The sequence below is a fragment of the Miniopterus natalensis genome, chromosome 1 (genome assembly GCF_054644295.1).
Source record: "Miniopterus natalensis isolate mMinNat1 chromosome 1, mMinNat1.hap1, whole genome shotgun sequence".
NCBI classification, from domain to species: domain Eukaryota; kingdom Metazoa; phylum Chordata; class Mammalia; order Chiroptera; family Miniopteridae; genus Miniopterus; species Miniopterus natalensis.
The window spans coordinates 54,529,712-54,549,016 of NC_142081.1; the positions used below are offsets into that span (position 1 = coordinate 54,529,712).

The following is a 19,305-nucleotide window of genomic DNA, read 5'->3' on the forward strand; positions in this document are numbered from 1 at the left end:
TTCAGTTAAAACAATAGAATTGAGAAATGCCATATACCAAGTAGCAGGAAGTGCTCAAGGAAATCCGGTAAGCCAGATATAATTTTGGACTTAAAATGACATTGAAAAATGTGGGAATACAAATCATGAATTTTAAAAATGTCTGTTGAGCCAGATATGAGGACGGGTGAGCCACCGCGATGTCTGCCCTGCGGCATCTGGCTGTTGATGCAACACAGTTCATCTGGTTTTCGGAATCGTTTCGCAGCGTTTCAGGACCCTGCCCATCACCATCAGCCTTCCAAGAAGAGAACGGTGGTGTAACCCTGACTGGGTAGCAACTATTCCAGACAAGAATATTTGGTAGATTTTTTTAAAAAGAAACTCTCACTGGTGTCGACTGAAAACTATTTCAAAAATATGGTCTGTTAAACCTCTTCAATATCAACAAGCAGGAAATAATGATTTATATAGTTTATTTTGACTTTACATGCGGTGTTAAAAACCCAAAGTACATATTATTTACACATCCACAATACAAGTTTACAAGATATCTATACATGTTAAAGTACTCTATAAAACAGTATAGAGCCACTTCACTTTAGGGTTACTTTTTATGCCGTAACATTAAAAAAGATACAATCTGTGTTTACCTTTGCACAAATGGATAAAGCATTTAAAAATTAAATTAACAGGATAGAGACTAGATTTAATGTTAGAAATCTCAACATAAATACTGGAAGAACTCACATCACAAACGACAAGGCAGCACAATGTTACATGTTACCCGGGAATCACACCGTTACTGCTCCGTTTTCCGCACGCCGGGATTAATATCGGTCAGGTGAATTCAAACACGCTTGTCGGCGGTGGACTGGGTAGTGTTTATCATTGGTTGGTTTAATTTATTATTAATCTGTAATATTTTAGTTGCAAAGCTGAAGTGTGTCAAGAACAGAAGTTTTAGCTTTTGAGGTTCCAGAGATCTCAGGGAACCACGTTCTTTATAAAACAATATCCTCAAAAGAAAAGAATAACTGTACCATCGGTATTCTACATTTTGTATAAAAATGCTCCAGCCTTCTGCCACCCATCCTCCCCCAAGTAATGTATATCATCAGCATTATCACAAGAAATCAGTCGAACTTATTTGTCTGACAAAGTCAGGAGCATTCCTCTGCCTTGATACTGTCTAGATTAGGGTCGATCAACCACAGTGTGATGTGCAGCATCGTAACCGAAACAGTCGTTGGGATCGCCCATCAACAACTGTACGTGGCTTCTGCAAAGCTACAGATAAATGACTATGGTCTCCGCAGGTGTCCCATTACCGGGGAAACCTCATTTGATTTCACATTATCGCTGTTTCATCCTTAGGAAAGCAGGAGTGGAATGTTTATCATGGCAAGGACATAATGCTGCTATCTGGGCGGACTGTTTTACAATTAATTGTTCTAGGTTGTTTTTATGATTTTTTTAAAAAGTCTTTTCAGGTGCTGGTTGAAAAAACATTTACAACTGGCACTCAGTAAATGATGTGCTATACTGCAAACACTTGACATATTTTAGTACTTCTATCATTCTCATGAGTAAGGCACAAAATGCACAGATTCAGGTAAACGCACGTGGAATATTTACAGTCTACTGTCATTACCTGCATGACTTAGGAGGAAATTCTCACATGACACGACACAGACGACGTGATTGCACCACTGTTAGGTTTTCATAGGCTGTCTGTTAAGCCAATTACAATTCTTTTCTCATTTCCTTCTTCTGTCTTTTTTTTTTTAATTTTAAGTCTCGGGGGTAGGAGGAGTTAAAGGAAGAGAAATTTTACTACACGGGAAAAACCAAACACAACCAAAATAAAACCTTATCAGTATGTCCAAGGTTAAACAGAGTGACTCAGGCTTGGATTCACAGTGGACAGGTAAGTTTTACTACTGAATACTGTTGGATAAATCAAGGATACCTCTTAACATCTCTATCTCCTTAAGCTGGCAAGACCAAAATAGAAGTTTTAATGAATAGCAGCACAAAATGACTTAGAACTCTTACATTCTGGCATTGGGTGCCCCGTAAGTCAATCATACTGACGGTCAAATCAGCCTTCGCTTCATTCCTTTCTCAAAGCCCAACCCAACGGACTGCTGTGGGAAGGAGTCTCTTGTTCAGTCATGCTCAATGTAAACAACTCCACAGCACAAAAAGATGCAATGGGCACCTAAACACATCCTAGTGGGTACAGAATGCACGCACACGCACACACGCACGCACGCACGCACACACACGCAACACAGTTCATTGGTGGCCTGAAAAAATTGCCCCATGTGAAAAAAAAAAAAAAAATGCTACAGTTTGGGTCAAAGACTGAATTTTTAGCAAATTGTTTGGTAATCTACAAGTTTGTTTCTTTGAGACATAACCGTTGTTTCTGACATTTGTGCAAGAGGCAAGGTGAATGCATACATAGTAAAATGTTCACATTTAATGGGAAGACCACACATAATAATGGCAGTCTAAGTTGAACCCATTTTCAAGTATTTGCTCACAGATTCTCCTGCGTACTGTATCAGCTCTTTACACCAGGGAAGGTAGCCCCTCAGAGCTACACCTCTCTTCAGCTTCAAACAAAAGAAATGGAATGGCCAGCACCTTCCTTTGTTTCCAGGCAAGTACATAGAAGCCTCGCTGCAGTAGCTACATGTGGCAAGTTCTGATGTTGCCAAAGTGAGAAAGAGTTTCTTTGGCCACTTGGTTCTCTTAAAAGACAAGTGAGTCTCTTATCTGAAGGTACCCTTACAACATCATCCTCGCAACAACATGGACAGGAGAAAGCCACATGGGGAACGGCACACTTGAGGCCTAGTAAGTGTATTTGTTCAGTGGTCTGACAGAGGTCGTCTGAGGAGCAAATGAAGGCTTTGGTGGCACGTCAGGTTTTAAGGACGGTGTCCTCTTTAGCCCCGTCCTAGGAAGGGTGCCATTACTGGTGTAGCTGCTCTGTCTGGAGAGGGAGGGCTGCAGGTGAACACTCCCTGGCGTTCCCTGAATGTAGTCCACCTTCGCCCCTGTTGGGGTGGGCATGTACCCGCCACGGTTCATGCTAGGCTGTCTAGATAACAAAACACCATTCGGTGAGTTTAAGTTTTTAGGCATAGCAGATATGGAGTGCCTCTGGGAGGAGTTTTTGTGGTAACCTCTTTGTCTTTCCAGAGAAGTCATTGGGACTCCAGGAGTGGTAGGAACATCCACTCGCTTGGTTGGGCTATTTCTGGGGAGGGTTGAAGGAGGAGAGTAGAGCGATGCCTCCCTGTTAGGGACCTTGGGCGGGACCTCAGACATAGGGCCCACAGGATCCAGCATGAGGGTCTGGTGGGCCATTTGGATGTCTCCCATGATGGCTTTGGGGTTACTATTTGGGTCATTTAGATGCTTTAGGAGATCATTGAGGGTATTTCTGGAATCCACAGAACGCCGGTGATCTCTTTTACTGGATGACTTCGTAAGAGGGTGGTCGATGTGTTGAAGCTTTTTCTCAGCTTTGTGAGCATTGGAGTTCGAGAAGGACGTGTTGTAGTCATGGGTGGCATTAGGAAGAACAATGGCACTGGGGATATGCCCATGACTTAACGGGGAGTGGGGCGGAGGACTAGAAGGGAAAAACTGGGGGGCTTCTTTCCTTGAAGCTGCATGGCTGTGGGCCTTGTCGGAGTGGCTCTTCATGGCCTGCAGGGTCTTCTGGTGCAGCACAGGTGTGGACTCAGGTGTGGGGAGGGCAGCCAGCTCAGGAGGTTGGCCTCGGTGGTCCATTACCATGGATTTAGTATCTCCGGTGGGTGGCAGCTCTTTCCGACTGGTCAACAGGTTACTATACAATTTGGGAGAATCGATATTCTGCTGGTATTCCTTCACCGGGCTGTCAAAGAGGCCATTCAGCTTGGCGAAACTCCCACTGGAGTCTGTGCACGACTGGGCAGATTCTGCGTCTTTGTGGATCTTTCTGTTTTTCCGAACAAACATGTCACGGTAGCAGTACACGGCCACCCCTGCAATGAACGCACCCAAAACAAAAGCGGCAAAGACACAAGTGATGAGGACATTCATGTGGACCATCTGGTTGGACTCTCCAGACTGGACTTCCCATCGCACACCTGCAATAGACACAGGGAGAGAGTCTGAGCGAGGTGCTCTTGAGAACAGTATTAGCCGGCAAATGGCTTCCACTGAGCCAACACTACCTCATGGTCTACATGCTTAGCTTGGGGGGTCAGGTAGACTCTAAAGTTCCATATATATTCTCCTCTTTAATCACAATAAGATCCCCAGGGACATCTGATTGCTGCAAATGCCAAGATAACTCTAATCTCTTCATCTCTATTCCTTTTTTCCCCCCAGCCCCTCTTAAATAGTAGTTATATAACACTAGAAATTTTAAGAGTTTCTACCTAAAAATTAGAATTAGAAAGTGTATATTTTCTAAATGGCCTGTTTTAAACTCACAAAATGTTTTATCTCATGGTTTTCTCCTAATTCATAAATCAGGATTAAAAGGCAGCTGCTAGGATTAGGGAAATGTATAAATTGTCATAAATATACATTATGCTAACCTAATTATGCTTCCTTAACTGGAATAAAAACATGTAACTTGTTCACAAACTAAAAGCACCTGCTTGGTCATTGTTAGCTGCAAATATAGACTTTCATATTTGCTTTGATTTTTTTTTCCATTCCATCTTGGGGTGAAGCACTCTTGAACTGCCTGCTATGAAAGAAATCTAAACAGTCTAAGGAAATATACTTTGTATTCGTTAAGTAACATAATTCAAATATCTTGAGATATTTAGAAATATTTAAGTTAGACTAGAAGAAGAGTGAATTAGTTTTAATTATTGGGATTTTTAATGCAACCACAGACATCTAACAGTCAACCAAGGAAATGTTAGTTTAAGAGGTATCCAAGTCTGTTACATGCTATAAACACAGCTATCCCAGAAAAAGGTAAGTCAGAGTGATTCTGAAGGTTTGGCTGTTTTAGGTTAGTACCAAGGCCTTCGAACATTAGTCATTTTTAATCAACGTCCAGGGTTATGAGATTGAGTGGCATCTTGAAAGACAAAGAATAAAGGTAGAAATGGTACTAACTAAAGAAAACAAAGCAGGAAAAATGATGATAAAATTGTTTACAGTGAAAATATATAAAAGCAAAATAAAAAGGTGTAAATCATAAATGACAATGTATAGTCATAGAAACTGATTGGAAACCTGATCCCATAGTTTAGTAAGTACTAAAGAATAGATCCCCCCCCACCCCCCGGAGTAACATATCTAATAAGCCCACTCCATAGGCAGCTATGTTATAGCTGCTTCTATGATGGGCTGCTATGTTTGATTGCTTGTGGCATTCAAGCAACTTAGCACCTCACATATCCTTTTCATATTGTATTTTGAACTGTAGCTAAACAAAAGACTGGGAACATCTCTTAGGCAAAATATCTGATATCTGGGTATTTGCAATGAATGAGATTTGTTTTTTGATGTGGCTGGGGGACCCTTGAAATTCTCTGATATCCAGAAGTCTCCAGCTTCTTCACACAGAAATCAACAGATTAGATTGTCTGAGTGGCTGTTTCACCACTCTTTCTTTAACAGCTTTCCACCTCTTTCATCTTTTAAGCAATACACTCCAGTTTAAACACAGAAAACCAAAGTGACTGCGGCCAGTGGAGGCGGGAGTAATACGGACAGCAGTTCCTCTCTGGTTCGCCTCTGGAGAGCCCTAAGTCCTTAGGCTCCAGAGATATTAGGAATCAGGTTTCCACTCATTGAGAGATGACTTCCCTGGTGAGGGCTTACCCTTTGGGATACCCGATAAAAGATCAGTAAAATCAGAAGTGTTTGGGTCATCTTGAACTACAAATTTCCGGGAGCTCGTCAGTTTAGGTCTCCAGGTAGCAATCACTTTGCGTGTGATTTGTGGGATACTTGCTACTGTGGTAACAGAAGATGAAGATACCTCCATGTCTGTGGTGGCAAACAGATTTTTATTAATGTGGGTAGTGTCAGCAAATTTTTCTGACTGGTTTGTTGCATTTTTAAGTACAGTTGAAGTCAATTTTAGGAGAAAACCAGTTCTAGGATTTCATCAAAACCCATTCACAGAGAGCCTACACCAAATCCTTTTCTTGCAAGGGAAAACTAAAAACTAAAAATGAACAGTAAAGCTATATTAAGCTGATTTCAAAATTAAACATACTCAAAATGCTCCTATGGAAGCCCCTGGGGCGAGGAATGACACTCATGGAAAAGATAATAGAAATCTCAAAGATGAATTGCTATGCTTTCCATCCTTTTGTGAGTCAACATCATTTCATTTCTTTTTGCGTATATTTTTCAAGCACTTTCATAGACAGTTGGAGACTGTCTATCCTTCCCTGGGGAACCTAAATGGAGCACCTGGGTAGGTCCGTGTAAACACAGGATCTGAGACCTGATGAAGCAGCTCTGCCTACATTGTCCTGCTCTGCCGGGGACCCCTGTCCATCTGTAGATTATTCACTGCACTGAGGGCTCACTGCCCACGGGAAAGCACTGAAGCTGGGATGAATCTTGCCCGTGCCTTCCAAAATGCCCGGGGAGTTTCTTCCAAAGAGTTAGCAGCAACTCTTAAAAAGAAACGGCATTTACAAACTGAATTAGGATGTTCTGAGGCTTAAGATCTACCATCCCTTTCCTCCCTCCTCCCCCAAAGAATGAAACTGCTGGGGAGTTTTAGAAGCAGCACTAGGATTGGGAGTGACTTAACCTCTTAGATGTCTATTACTGATTCCCACCAAACAGATTTTCCCTTAAAAATGTAAGCATGTGATTTTAGATTAAAACTCCAGAGATCCCAATTCAGACTGGTGTAATGGTCACAGATGAAGACTCCAAAACACATACAGAGAGAGGGACGTGGGGAGCCCACTGAGCACCTCAATACATCAGAAACCAGCTTCATTCAACCAGGAGCCTTTTGCATACCACTGAGATCGCAACATTCCAAGTTTCCCAAGATTACCGCAAACCATTCAAAAAAGATCTCTAAGATGTATAAATACACATTTTGGGGAAATGTGTATTTGTTTACTAGGTCTGAGGAAAGGTGAGGAGAGAAGGGGGAAAATAATGAAATTCTGCCATCCATTAACTATAGATGGCCAGAGGCAACATTCACGATGCACAGGTGAGAAGAAAGCTTGGGTGGCCGCGTGCAGCTGGAATGCATCTATGTGACCCCGTTTGATTTTCCTTAGAGGATGTGCCTGGGCCAATGATGGGCTGTTAACATGCTCCACAGGGTGAAGTGCTGAATAAGAAAAAGTCTTTTGGTACCATCAGTGGGATTATGAGTCAAAGCACAAAAATGAAGGGCTGCCAAACTGCGCAAAAGGAGGGGAGAAGGGGCTGAAAATGCTGAACTGAAGGAAAGAAAAGGTAGTTAATTCAAAAAAATTAAAAAAACTAACCAGATGTTGGACCGCCAAATATTTTGTAATCTGGTGTAGTTGAAGTAGGCAAAATTTCTAAAAGAATTAAAGGAACAAGTAATCAGTAAAAAAGTAACCAAAAGAAAGCAAAAATTTATGAATTCCAATTAACTAAAAAAGTCAAAAGAAAAGGCTATAAATTAAAAGACTAGCCTACTGGTTAGACTACCTTTCTCTAGATTTCCTACAAAATTGTAAATGGTGAAGAAAAAAAAGTAAGATTCTCTAAGAAAAAAAAAAAAAAAAGTAAGATTCTTCTCTAACGTATCCCCATGACCAAACAGCTCAGCTTTTGCGAAGTTTAAGTTAAATGCTAGGTGGTATGTGTCCTGAGTCATTAAAAGGCTGGTTGTAAAATAATGTTCACGTGCAAATGTGGTCAAAAAGAAGCGCGAGGGGGGCAAGGGCGATTCGGTCGTACCGTGGCAGTCCCCTAGGTGGGCCGTGTTGCCGGACTCCGTGTCCTGTTCATATCCTCCAGCGCTGTGGTTATGGAAAGCAAAGAAGTCTTCGGTTAACAGCCTTCATAGGAACACAAGTGACAACCAGAGCAGAACCAAGAACACAAATCGATTAGTAGTAAGAACGGGCAGAGAGAAAAAAATGGGCATTTCAACACAGCTTGCAAGCTTGAGTGTTCCTGCTAAACGTCTGCTAGCTGGAATGTTTAAGAGAACAGAAGAGAATGGCCTATTCCCTCAGGTAATACACTGTCTCTAATCTTCCCTTCTCCTTCACAGCTCCAGATTTCCCCCTTTTTTTTAAACTTCTCCCACACCAAAAAAGGGGCAGGAGGGATAAAAGTAGTTTATTGGAAGTTTTCTACAATTTCTAGCTTTACAGACCCAGGGGGAAGATAGGAACAGATGTGGAGATCTTGGCTAATGTGACAGTGTACTTACAGCATCCCCGGGGTGACTCTACCACAGGTCCCCTGGCTTAACCAGCCGCAGTATGGGTCTCGAGATGCAATACAAGACCTGCACAAAACCAAACAGAACATAACTTGGATCTTCTCATCATCAAAGGTCTTAATGCTGCAAGAACCAGGGTCGGAACAGAATCATCAGCTTACTTTTTGCACGATCCATGACGCTCACAGCGGCTGAGGGGCATGCGAATAACGCAGCTAGAGAATGCCACATACAGAGTGTGGTGATCTTTATCCAACTGTAATGAGATGACCCTTCTGTCCTCCTCATTCTCGGGATTGCACCTAGGATGAGGGATACGTTTTGAAGCCGTCTGTTTAGTAAGTCAAAAGCTACATGAATGATACAAGGCAAGTGGGGTTTGGCTTTGGCAATTACTGAGAGCTGAGGAGGTCTTAAGGAATATTCTTGGTAGCAAACCAGGCAAGTGTGTAGTTTGCGAAGTAATAATTATGTGATTCACCTTCTATGGCTTTGCATGGTTGGTTAAATTTCAGGCTCGATAAAGGGTGTTTTAAGGTTGCTTTCCCACTCTGATGATGGAAGGGAATTATATTTATGAAGACCATGTTGGTCTCTAGGGGGTAAACAAGCATAATGTTTTAATGCATTTAAATCTTCCTGTGCTAGATGTTTCTCCTTAGTCTCTTTTGCTCATTTTTCTCATTTATTTCTTGTCTGTTTTAATGGCCTAAATACTCTTTTATGTCCATGGGTTGGAAGAACTGTATTCTGTGTGTGTGTGCTTGCAACTGCCTGCGGCCTGTAGCATCCCCGAATTTATCTACAATGCTCTCGCCTTCCACAGGTGAAATACAAGGGCTGGATTATTTTTAAACTCATCAACTGCCCACCTCCGAGCCCCAGCGGACTCAGGAAGAAAACAAAGCCAGGATTTGCTTCCATGAGAAAAACACACACACCAAAACCCAAAATGCTAATTTGCCAAACCACTGCTAATTTAGAGGGCTGAAAGGAAATGACCGGATGGAATCAACTCCGGAAAGTTCTGAGCAGTGCCGAAGAGCATTCTCGTAAAATAAACCTACTTTGCATGGTTGTACGCTTCAATCTCTTCCAGTAATACGCTGTCATTCAAAGAGAAAGAACTGGTCTTTGCCAAAACTTTAAGTACCACGCCAGCTTCTGAGCCAACGAAGATGACGGTGTAGTTCTGGTGGGGGCCGGCCGAGTGGTCCACCGCCACGGCCGTCAGCCGGTACCTGCCGGGAGGCGAGCGCTCAGTGGGGGCCGACGCCAGGAGGCGGGGTGGGTGGCAGGGGGCCGCCCTTCCCGCACCGGCTTACCTGATCCGAGTCTTGGTGAACCAGGGCTCCTCTGCAATGGGTGGGACGGCAGAGTCCATCAGGGGGTGCGATTTGATGAACGACAGGGTTTCATCCGGGAAATCGATGGAGGTCTTATAAGCTTCGGCAAGGCCATGCTTTGCACAACAGCCAGGCCTGAAAGGAAAACAGTGTGTTTTTTTCCGCATCAGAAATTGTATCTAAGGAGTAAGTGTCCATTCTGAAAGAAGAGGTCTAGAGAAAAAGAACAGTGAGCGACACCCAAGGAGCGATGCTAGCGCCCCGACTCCAGCGGGTGCTCCGCATTCAGGCTCATGGGGCTGTGTTGACGGACTTTTGTCTGTGCTGCCCAGGGGCCCCTCCCAGCGTGGGAGACTGAGGATGGATGCTTCTGGGGGCCAGGCGGTTTTGTGAAAGACAGAAATCCCTTTTCGTCATTTTTCTTTACCTTGGCTTGGGTACTTTGTCTTCAGGGACTGCTGTCCAAACAGAATCTGGAGTTTTCTGTTCTTTAAATCGTCCTTTGAATACTTTCTCAATGTCATCCATGCTGAATGCACAGACTGCAGACCCAGGAATGCTGAAAAGGGGGAAAACCATGGGAAAACCATCAGGCAACAAGGGGGCCCTTTCGTGGGTCCCACCAGCAAGGACAGAAGGCCTTTTGAGGTGCCAAGGATCTGTTCTCACCTGTTGAGCTGTGTGGTGAACACCCCGACCACTGTGGGGATGCCATTGATTTGTATTATGTTGGTAATAGACTGCAGAACATCAAAGTAGAAAAAAGAATCTCCGGGGACGGAGCAGTTCAGCCGAGCCTTCAGAAACGAAGTCCAGTGTTTCTCCAGGACCCGCTGGGAGCCACCCATGTCGTTTTTACATATGCGGGCCACACGGGAATAGACAGCCTGCCCAAGGGACCAAGCAGAGCAAGGGGGTTGTGAGCATGGAAGGGGAATGAAAACCAAAAGCCGCTACATATGGGAGGGACAAGAAATGCTAAAGATATATCTGGTTTGAAAGAATCTAGCTGTCTTCTCTCTAGGGATCTGTAGACTAAGAATGTAAACTAGGCTTACCTATTAGAAAAAAGGGCCAGCTTCTCATTCTGCCAAAAAGCTCCCTAAGAAGTGACCTACTGAACTGCCTCGCTGGCTGGAAACCATTCCCGCACTTTCTCTCTCAGTTTGCTTCTCACATTGCAAGTGAAATGTGCCATCCTTAAACCTGGCACATCCTTAAACCTGGGGGGGGCGGGGGCAATACTTTGAACTCATAGGAGCTTCTACCAAAGCACCCAAATTGAACAAGGTCCTCTACTTTCCACCCTGCCTCCGACACAGAGAAACAGAAACTATCAATGGATTGCTAAAGAGTTAAGGAAGCATCCAGAGCTCAAGGGTGCCCCTACAGCACTCTCTGCAGAGACAGGAAACATGAAACCTTCTCAGGGCCCAAGGCTGCTGTCCCCATCCATGCCATTGTTCAGGTGTTTTCCAGCAATTATTCTCATGATAAGTTACTCCCCTCTCTTGGCTCTAAACGCAGTGAGCGCAGGCAAGGGCCATGTCTCTACCAATGTGGGCTCAAGTCCATACAGAACGAGTCCACAACACAAGTCAAGCACGTATACTTGCCTTGCCTAAGTTATTATGTTCCACAGCAATTTCTCGAAAGAAGAAATAGACATAGTTTCCATATTCTATGGCATGAAGAAAGTGCGGCTCTGAAAGAAAAATGACAAACTGGTTCTTAAAGGGTAGATCAATTAGCAGACGACCCTGACTGCTAGGCATGACTGACAGATGTCACGTAGCTACATTCAAGCCAAGGGGAACTTGGACACGCCGATGAGTTTTTGGAGCCCCGACATGGGTGAGCTGAAGCTCCAGGGAACGCGGTGTCTTTAATGTCAGCTAATGGGCTGTAAAAAGCCTACCGGGAACTGAACCACAACAAAGGTCTTTGTTTCAACAGATTTTTCATTAACCTATTTAACTAGGGAAGAAAACCTGTTACTCTGAGAATTAAAAAAAAAATCTTGATTTCTAGACTCTAAAGAACAAAATGATTCTGCAGATATGACCTAATCGACTTTCACTGTTACCTTCTCAGGATAAGTAGATGAAAGTGGGCAAGGAGTACTGTGTGCATTGAGTTTGGCTAACTGGAACACTGAAATGGCTTTTTTTTTTTAAGTGACCTAAGATCAAATCCTAGATGAATCTACTTTCTTGCCTTGGCTATGGGTCTCTTCATTCTTTGTCAATGCCCCTGTTCACAACCAAAGCAGCTTACATTTGCTGTAAATAAACAATATAAAGTCGTGCACGGAATCTCCTGATGCCCAGGGCACCTGTTCCCACTTGGCCATCCCACTACCCTTGGCAGTCCCACAACACTGCTCTTCAAAGGTACCTTTTATCCATTTGGAATCATATTTAATTGTACGAAGGGCAGATCCATCGCCCATGCTTCGATAAATAACAGCGTCACTGGCCAAGAAGTCAGCCACTGTGGCAGAGTACAGCTTCCCATCTGAAACCGAAGTTATAATTTGAGTAAAATAACCATAATTACCCTGTACTGTGCTGCCCTACGTAGTGTGTTGTGCTCTTTGGAGTGCTTTCACCTGTTATCCCTACACAGAGAAATAGAGCTAAACCTGATGCTCATAATCAACCTAGGACAGGTTGGCCAATAATATTACCTAGTTTTACAGATGAGGAATCTCAGCATCAAAACATTAAGCAACTTATTCAGGGTCACTGGCCTAGTTAAGAACAAAACCAAGTGTCAGAACACTGTATTATAATACGCTCGCTTTTAATTCTTTTTGGAAAATTTTTTCATAGCTTTTAGGCTTTGAAACACCTATACTGGGGTAGCTATCCTAGTTATGAACTTTTTTTCTTTCTTTGAATTCCTTTTGCACCTTCAATGTCATTAATCATTTATATTCATTATGCTAAAGAATCTTACCAGCAAAAAGGGCAACATTGGTCTGTTTGGCATCAAATGGGCATCGTGCCAGGCCACTAATTTCTTCCCCGTCATACTCTAAGGTATTCAACTACAAAAGAAAAATAAATAGATGGTGTCACATCTGTTCAATGTACCTGTTTGAAAGCAATACTGCTTTATTTGTACTGAAACTCTATTTGAAAAATTCTGTCTCTATTCTTCCATCGCATTAGAGATAAAACAAATTACTCCGTTATAGCAGAAAGAATTCAACTTTGACAGCATATGAGTGAAGGAAGAAAAATTGATGAAAAAGAAGCACATCATATAAAATATACTTACCCTATAGTATCGACACATGGGATTAAATGCATTGGTACCACATACGAAAACCATCTCATCGTTTCTTGGAACAAATACTTTGATGAAGTTGTGGCATTCATCCTAAAGAAAGTAATAATTACATTAATATTAGACATTCCATTTGCTGACATTGTGGGATCAAGACCACAGGAAGACTCAATGTAGCAGGCACCGGTCGGTTTTACTTACTTTATGTTTGCCTTTCATGGCACAGTTTTCTCGGTCCTGTTGTCTTGACCGCCATGTCAGCTTCTGCACGAACGAAGCAAAACCAAAGTTCAATTTTTAACTGTGCAAATTCTGGGAGGGGAGGGGGGCATGATCCAAGTTCTGAGGGAATGCAAGCAAATTTGCCAACTGCACTAGCTTACCTTGCTCGGTATTACTTCTGTTTTGGGGATTTCATTTAAGTTTACTGTATAAACTTGATCCCTGTTGGAAATAAGGCAGTAAGTCATCGCATGTGGATGCATAAAACTGTTAAGCTGCTTCTTATTTTATTTTTACAGATCTGCCTTTATTGTGTTTTGGAGATCATTTGGATTTTCTATGTCTCCAACAAAGTCAACAAAGGAGACTTTTTCATTTTTGAGAAGCTTTTATACAGTACTGTGGTCAGGGAGCAAAGCAAGCTCTTCTCTTCAGGCGTGGGTCAAACTGCTACTTGCATTAGCATAGACATACTTCTAATATTTGCTCAAATAATTCCAAGTTAAAAAAGAATAAAGAAATATTTTTTCCCCCCACTGCTTTAAGAATAAAGAAGGACGTATGATTTCTTGATGGCGGTAATAAAACAGCACCGCCGAAGGTTGCTGCTCTGTATTTTGTTCCTGGCACACAACACTGACTCTTCACCGTGAATATTTTTGGCTACTTGCAATTTTTGATCACAATCACATATTAGTTTTTCATGAACTAGATACATTAATGCAAGCACCACGAGAGAAAAGAATTTTAATCTAATAAACCAACGAGAGGAAAATTACCTGCCAGCAATATAAAGTGTGTCTCGAATTTTCAACATCAGCTGAAAGTCCAGCCTGTGCTGCGATTCATTGCCTGAAGGGCGTCCTCTAAAAACCGGATATTGCCTTGAATCTGCAAGTAAAAATGGGCTAAACCATCAGTCAGGATTATGGAGCTAAAGAATCAATAGACAGCATTGATTAGCTGTATATACTAGTTGTAGAGGGGTTTTAACTAAATTCCTCTCTTCAGGTCTTGAATATAAATGAATAAAAGACGGTAAATGTCAGCAAATGGTCTTTTTCTTTAAACTGAAAATATATAACCTATATATGGGCTGTCTCAGAAAAGCCCCCAACAAAACTGTCCCCATTGTCTCTGAACACAGTTATGGATACATTAATATGCAAAACATTTTTAAGGCACATAAAACTCTCTTTCTAAAAATGAATACATTTAGAAAAATCAAAACCAAAACAGCTTCCTTCTTAGAAAAGGAGGATGTTCTTTAGATTACTTACAGTGATAGTCAACAATATTAAGGGGTTCATCATCTTCAGGAAAGCTGACTGCCCTCAACTGGGAAATCATCAGGAGCAGCATGTAGGCACAAAGCAGGAGGAACCTCATGGTGGGCCAAGGTCAAGTCAGAGCAGCCCCTCCTCAGAAGTCCCACTTAGCTACCTAGAAAACAGAAACTGTTTGGAAAGACCTCTATGCTGTGATGAACCTGTTTTCTTATTTGTAATCAGCTCAGTTTTCACCACCAGCTCTCTCCAATGCCCTCCTCCCCCCAGGAGCCCTGGCCCTGGTGAAGGAGGTATCTCTGAAAACACAGGCAGAAGATGGCAGTGTGCCAGGCCTGATGACAGCATCTGGTGAGCATATGGAAGTTTTAGGCAAATCTGCAAGAGTTTTTGAGGTAACTATGGATGTCATCATAGCAAAATCCCCAGAACCACAAACAGAAATGCTGGCTGCTGAATTGGCGAGAAGATGGGCAATGTTGGGATTAGAATTTTAATTAAACTCCAATCTGCTTCCCTGCCCCAGCCCTGAAACACAATTCAGTACAGCCTGCCTCTGCCCCTCATAAGATGTCCAGGCTGCCTCGCAAATACCCGGGGAGCTGATGGTCCTGTCTCCCCTCATCTGATCTTTGCTTCAGGCATTGCCAAATTCCCAGCGTTACTCAAGCCGTGGCCCTAAATTCTTAAGTAGAACAGTTCCCCAAGCTTAGTAACACCAACACGAAAGCCGCCACATGAATGACCTTGAATCAGGGTGAAAGAGAATTAAAAGAAATGAAATGATTTCACGATCAATCAATCAAGCAAAGCAGGGCAGGGATGAAACAGCACAGCTGCTGCCAGACCACTGGGGATGTCGACATTTTTACATAAAACCATTTGGACACAAACCAATACCCTAAGTACGCCTGTCCTCTTAGCTTTATTGAACTTTAGAGTCATAGGGGGCCTTAGGGACCATCTAGTCGAACCTCCTTATTTTTCAGATGAGAAAACTAAGGGCTTGAAAAATTAAGGGACTCACTGAATTTCATGGAGCTATTTAGGAAAAGAGTTAGAGTCCTGACTCAGATCACCTGAGTCCCCATCCAGGCTCTTTTCACCAAATTAGATTATGGGTTTTGTCTTCAAAAGTACAGCATTACAAAACATCTTTTTGGGGTGATGAATACATTCACTATTTTTATTGAAGTGGTGTTTCACAGGTGCATGCATATGTTAAGTTTTATCAAGTTGTACATTTACATACGTGTAGTAGGTTATATGTCAGTATCTCAGCAAAGCTTACAGTATTAATTGTATAATATTAACTGTCAAAAGTTTTAAAAATCTTTAAATGGTATCCTTTTATTAAAAAAATAAATTAGGGCCCTGCTGGGCCAACAGGATGGGTATTTTTGTGGGACTATAAATGTTCCACTTTACAAAAATACCATCCCTTCCTCAACCAAAACTGTCACTTACAGCTACTGTATTGAACAGTAAAACATGAAGAATTATCTTCAGCTTCATACATCTAAGAACTTTAGGGAGAGGATAAGAATCGCTTCACATTCCGGGGGAGTCCAACCACTCAGCCAGGTACTTCCTATGCCTTTCATCTTCTTTTTTTCTTTAATCCTCAACTGAGAACATTTTTTCCATTGCTTTTCAGAGAGAGTGGAAGGGAGAGAGAGGTAAAAACTTCGATGTGAAAGGGACACATCGATTAGTCGCCTCCCACACATACCCCAAACCGGGGCCAGGGATGGAGCCTGCAATGGAGGTACTTGCCCGGAATCGAACCCGAGACTCTTCAGAATGAGGGTCGACGCTCTAACCGCTGAGCCAAACCAGGGAGGGCCCTTTTATCTTCTTAATGTCAAACCGCAGATGCACATGCATCCTATGCAATGCTTTCAATATTTCTCTTTTTCACTAGAGTCAAAGCCAAGTCTATGTGAGTTTTAGAACCCCAGTTTTACAAAACAAGAGAACATTGCAATACGACTTTTCTTAACGGATCGCTAGCCCAGCAGTAAGTTGCGGGATCTGGGGCAGCATCATTCTGTACTCGGCTGAAAGAGTGTGGACGGTGCCGGCGCTCTGACTTGGATGCAGCGCCGTCACCGACTAGCTGACTGACCCAGCAGAAGTGCTTTCATCTCTCCGAGCATCAGTTTCCTTCTCTCTAGTTTGTGGATAATGCCACCTTCTCCACACGGTGACAAGGAACTAAGTGCCTGGCATATGCAGGTTCTCAGCAGCTGGGCCTCGTCACCCATCCCCTCCTGGACGTCACGCATAAGACCAAGTCGGCTTTAAGAGTCTGAGAAGGGTCTGGGAAAAAGATCTCGTAAAATATTAAAGCTATTCGCCAATTCTCCCCCCACAAATGAATAGTTATTTTAAAATACTAAAGCATTATTTTTAGAATAAATTTCACAGCTTGAGCCCTTACCAAACTTGGAAACGCAAGGAAAAAAACCAAAACCCAACACTCTTACCGTCCTAACCCAACAACTGTGCTGACTTGGTTCTAGTCTTCTTGCCACATGCACCTCTTTTCAGTCATGGCAAAGTGACCTCTTTCAACCTACCACTTCTCCTGAAGCGGCATCTTCCTGTCTTGCTTTTCCACATTGCTTTGCCACTTAAAAATACCCTGGTAAGCTGATAAAAATACAAAAATGTTGCCCTAAGAACCAAATTCTGTTAGGACATTAATTCCAAAATTCATTCTCTGGAAGTAAAGTCTCTGGATGTTTCTGCAGGGTATCAGGGGCGGAATTAAGACACACCAGTCAATCCTGAAGAAATTCAGAAACAACTGCGTGAAAACAAGAAGATGGTTCTGTGATTCTTTCTCCACCAGGACAGGTAACGGAACAGTTTGCGTCATGTGGGCAGAGCCTGGGTGCCCCAGACAGCAGGGCAGGGCGGGCCTCACCGGGAACAGTGTCTGTCCCAGCTGGATTCCGGCATGGAGCCTGGGGACGGACTCAGCGCTGACTCACTGGCAAGTGCCAAGCCGCTGGCTGAGTTATCATTTCCTATAACTCATTCATCTGACACGGCAGAAAGCATTTTCTCCTCAGACCCCGCCCCCACCAATCTCATCCTCCAAAAATAAAGCCCCGCCACTAATTGCTTCCTGGCCCTGCATAAAGCCTTATTTTTAAAAAGAAATACTTTTAGAGTTGCCATAGGAATTATAAATGGAAGTATTTAATGTAAAATATATATCTAAGTAAGGCTGAGCAGGGAAGGGAAGGATCTAGAAATACTTTAGAGAAAGGTACCGGGGAAGGAGATTTATTTGCATGTAAACCCCCTCGGTCTACATAACTCTTACCTTATTTAAGGAAGAATCTCAGAATTCTCGGACTCAGTAAAATCATGAAACTATGTTATGTTGAAAGAGGGCCAGTTAAGAGGCAGGACAAAATGTTGGAAAAGAACACAGACCTTGGGGTTAGAATATTCCGAATTCAAACTTACTTGTGCCATTTATTTCCTGGCTTTGTTTCAGTACACTTGACTTCTTTAAGCTTCAGTTTCCTCAAGTGTAAAATAGAAATAATTACATTTCCTACCTCATAAGCTCTTCTAAAGATTAAATGAGATAATGTATATAAAACATCTAACATAGAACCTAGTCCACAGTAAATCTCTAGTAAATTTTTGTGAATATTATCATGACTGTTATATTATGGTAAAGCCAAATTACAATTAGGAAAGCTCTTAAAGGGGTTTCAGAGCTACCAAGACCGCCAGAGTTTGAGTGGCAGGATCCTTTAATAAAGAGCGGTGGAAGGACATGAACCCCACACTCGGCACTTGATTTCACATTATGGGATTTGCTAATTCTTAAACTGTATAAAGATGAAGAAAAGCCAGAAGTTTGGCAGTCTCAAGTTTAGGACCGACCAAGAAGGAGGAGTTCTAGTAAATGTCTAAAGGCTCTCATTTGGGCCTCTGACCATCTGTACCCCAAGGAGAAAAGGCAAGCTTGTGATAGGCCAAACCTTACAAAAACTCTAACTTGATAAGCTAAGTGCTATAGATAGATGTTATCTCCTCCTACCCTAGCTACTTGCACAAAAGATAAAGTGAATCTTCTCTAGAGAAAAATAACATCCAGAGACTACAATTTTTAATAAAACACACAACATTCAAGCAGCCATTACTAAACATTCCAAGAACTAAGACTAAGAAAGAAAAAAAAAAGGCATTAGAAATAGCCCAGCTATTAGAGTTATTCAACATAGATAAAAAAAAAACAACTGTGTTTATTTTGTCCAAGAAAAAAGATGATAAGACGGAGAATTTAACAGAGAAATGGAATCTATTTAAAAAAACTAAATGAAAATTATATAACTAAAAAGCACAATAACCAAAGCTTCTTAAAATATGTTTTTTGGCAACATATTTCTTGTGGCTGAAGAGAGGATTTGTCAACTGTAAAATGGGTTAGTAGAAAATACCAGACAGAAACATGGAGAGCAAAAAAACCAAACAAAAAACAACCCCCCCAAAACAGGTAAGAGGGTAAGAGACATATAAGGATCTTGTGAAAAGATCCAACATACCGGAATCCCTGAGGGGGGCGGGGCGAGGGAAAGGGGAAATTATATCTAACAAGATAATGGCTGCATTCTTTTTCAAAGCTGACAAAACACTGTAAGTCACACATTCAAGAAATTAAGAACTTCTAAATATAAAGAAAAACACATTTAAACACACCATAGTC

At 42.2% G+C, this 19,305-nt stretch overlaps 1 protein-coding gene across 14 annotated transcripts in view; it reads right to left on the bottom strand.

Annotated features, from left to right (window-relative positions):
• Positions 1-438: 438 nt before the first annotated feature.
• SEMA6D (semaphorin 6D) overlaps positions 439-19,305 on the bottom strand; it is a 478,544-nt gene continuing 459,677 nt past the window's right edge. For 5 of the 14 annotated variants that reach the window (XM_087821690.1, XM_087821678.1, XM_016211208.2 and 2 more), the window contains 18 exons: positions 14,565-14,727; positions 14,064-14,175; positions 13,446-13,506; positions 13,264-13,326; positions 13,054-13,155; positions 12,730-12,820; positions 12,166-12,285; positions 11,385-11,473; positions 10,438-10,655; positions 10,196-10,327; positions 9,748-9,903; positions 9,490-9,663; positions 8,584-8,724; positions 8,411-8,488; positions 7,930-8,030; positions 7,488-7,544; positions 5,836-6,003; positions 439-4,133 (listed from right to left, as the gene is read on the bottom strand). In XM_087821690.1, coding sequence (XP_087677816.1) covers positions 2,845-4,133; positions 5,836-6,003; positions 7,488-7,544; positions 7,930-8,030; positions 8,411-8,488; positions 8,584-8,724; positions 9,490-9,663; positions 9,748-9,903; positions 10,196-10,327; positions 10,438-10,655; positions 11,385-11,473; positions 12,166-12,285; positions 12,730-12,820; positions 13,054-13,155; positions 13,264-13,326; positions 13,446-13,506; positions 14,064-14,175; positions 14,565-14,673 — 3,261 coding nt within the window. In that variant the 5' untranslated portion in view covers positions 14,674-14,727 and the 3' untranslated portion in view covers positions 439-2,844. Of the gene's footprint in view, positions 4,134-5,835; positions 6,004-7,487; positions 7,545-7,929; positions 8,031-8,410; positions 8,489-8,583; positions 8,725-9,489; positions 9,664-9,747; positions 9,904-10,195; positions 10,328-10,437; positions 10,656-11,384; positions 11,474-12,165; positions 12,286-12,729; positions 12,821-13,053; positions 13,156-13,263; positions 13,327-13,445; positions 13,507-14,063; positions 14,176-14,564; positions 14,742-19,305 lie in introns of all 14 variants that reach the window. The other 9 variants (XM_087821699.1, XM_016211204.2, XM_016211222.2 and 6 more) reach the window with 9 other exon arrangements.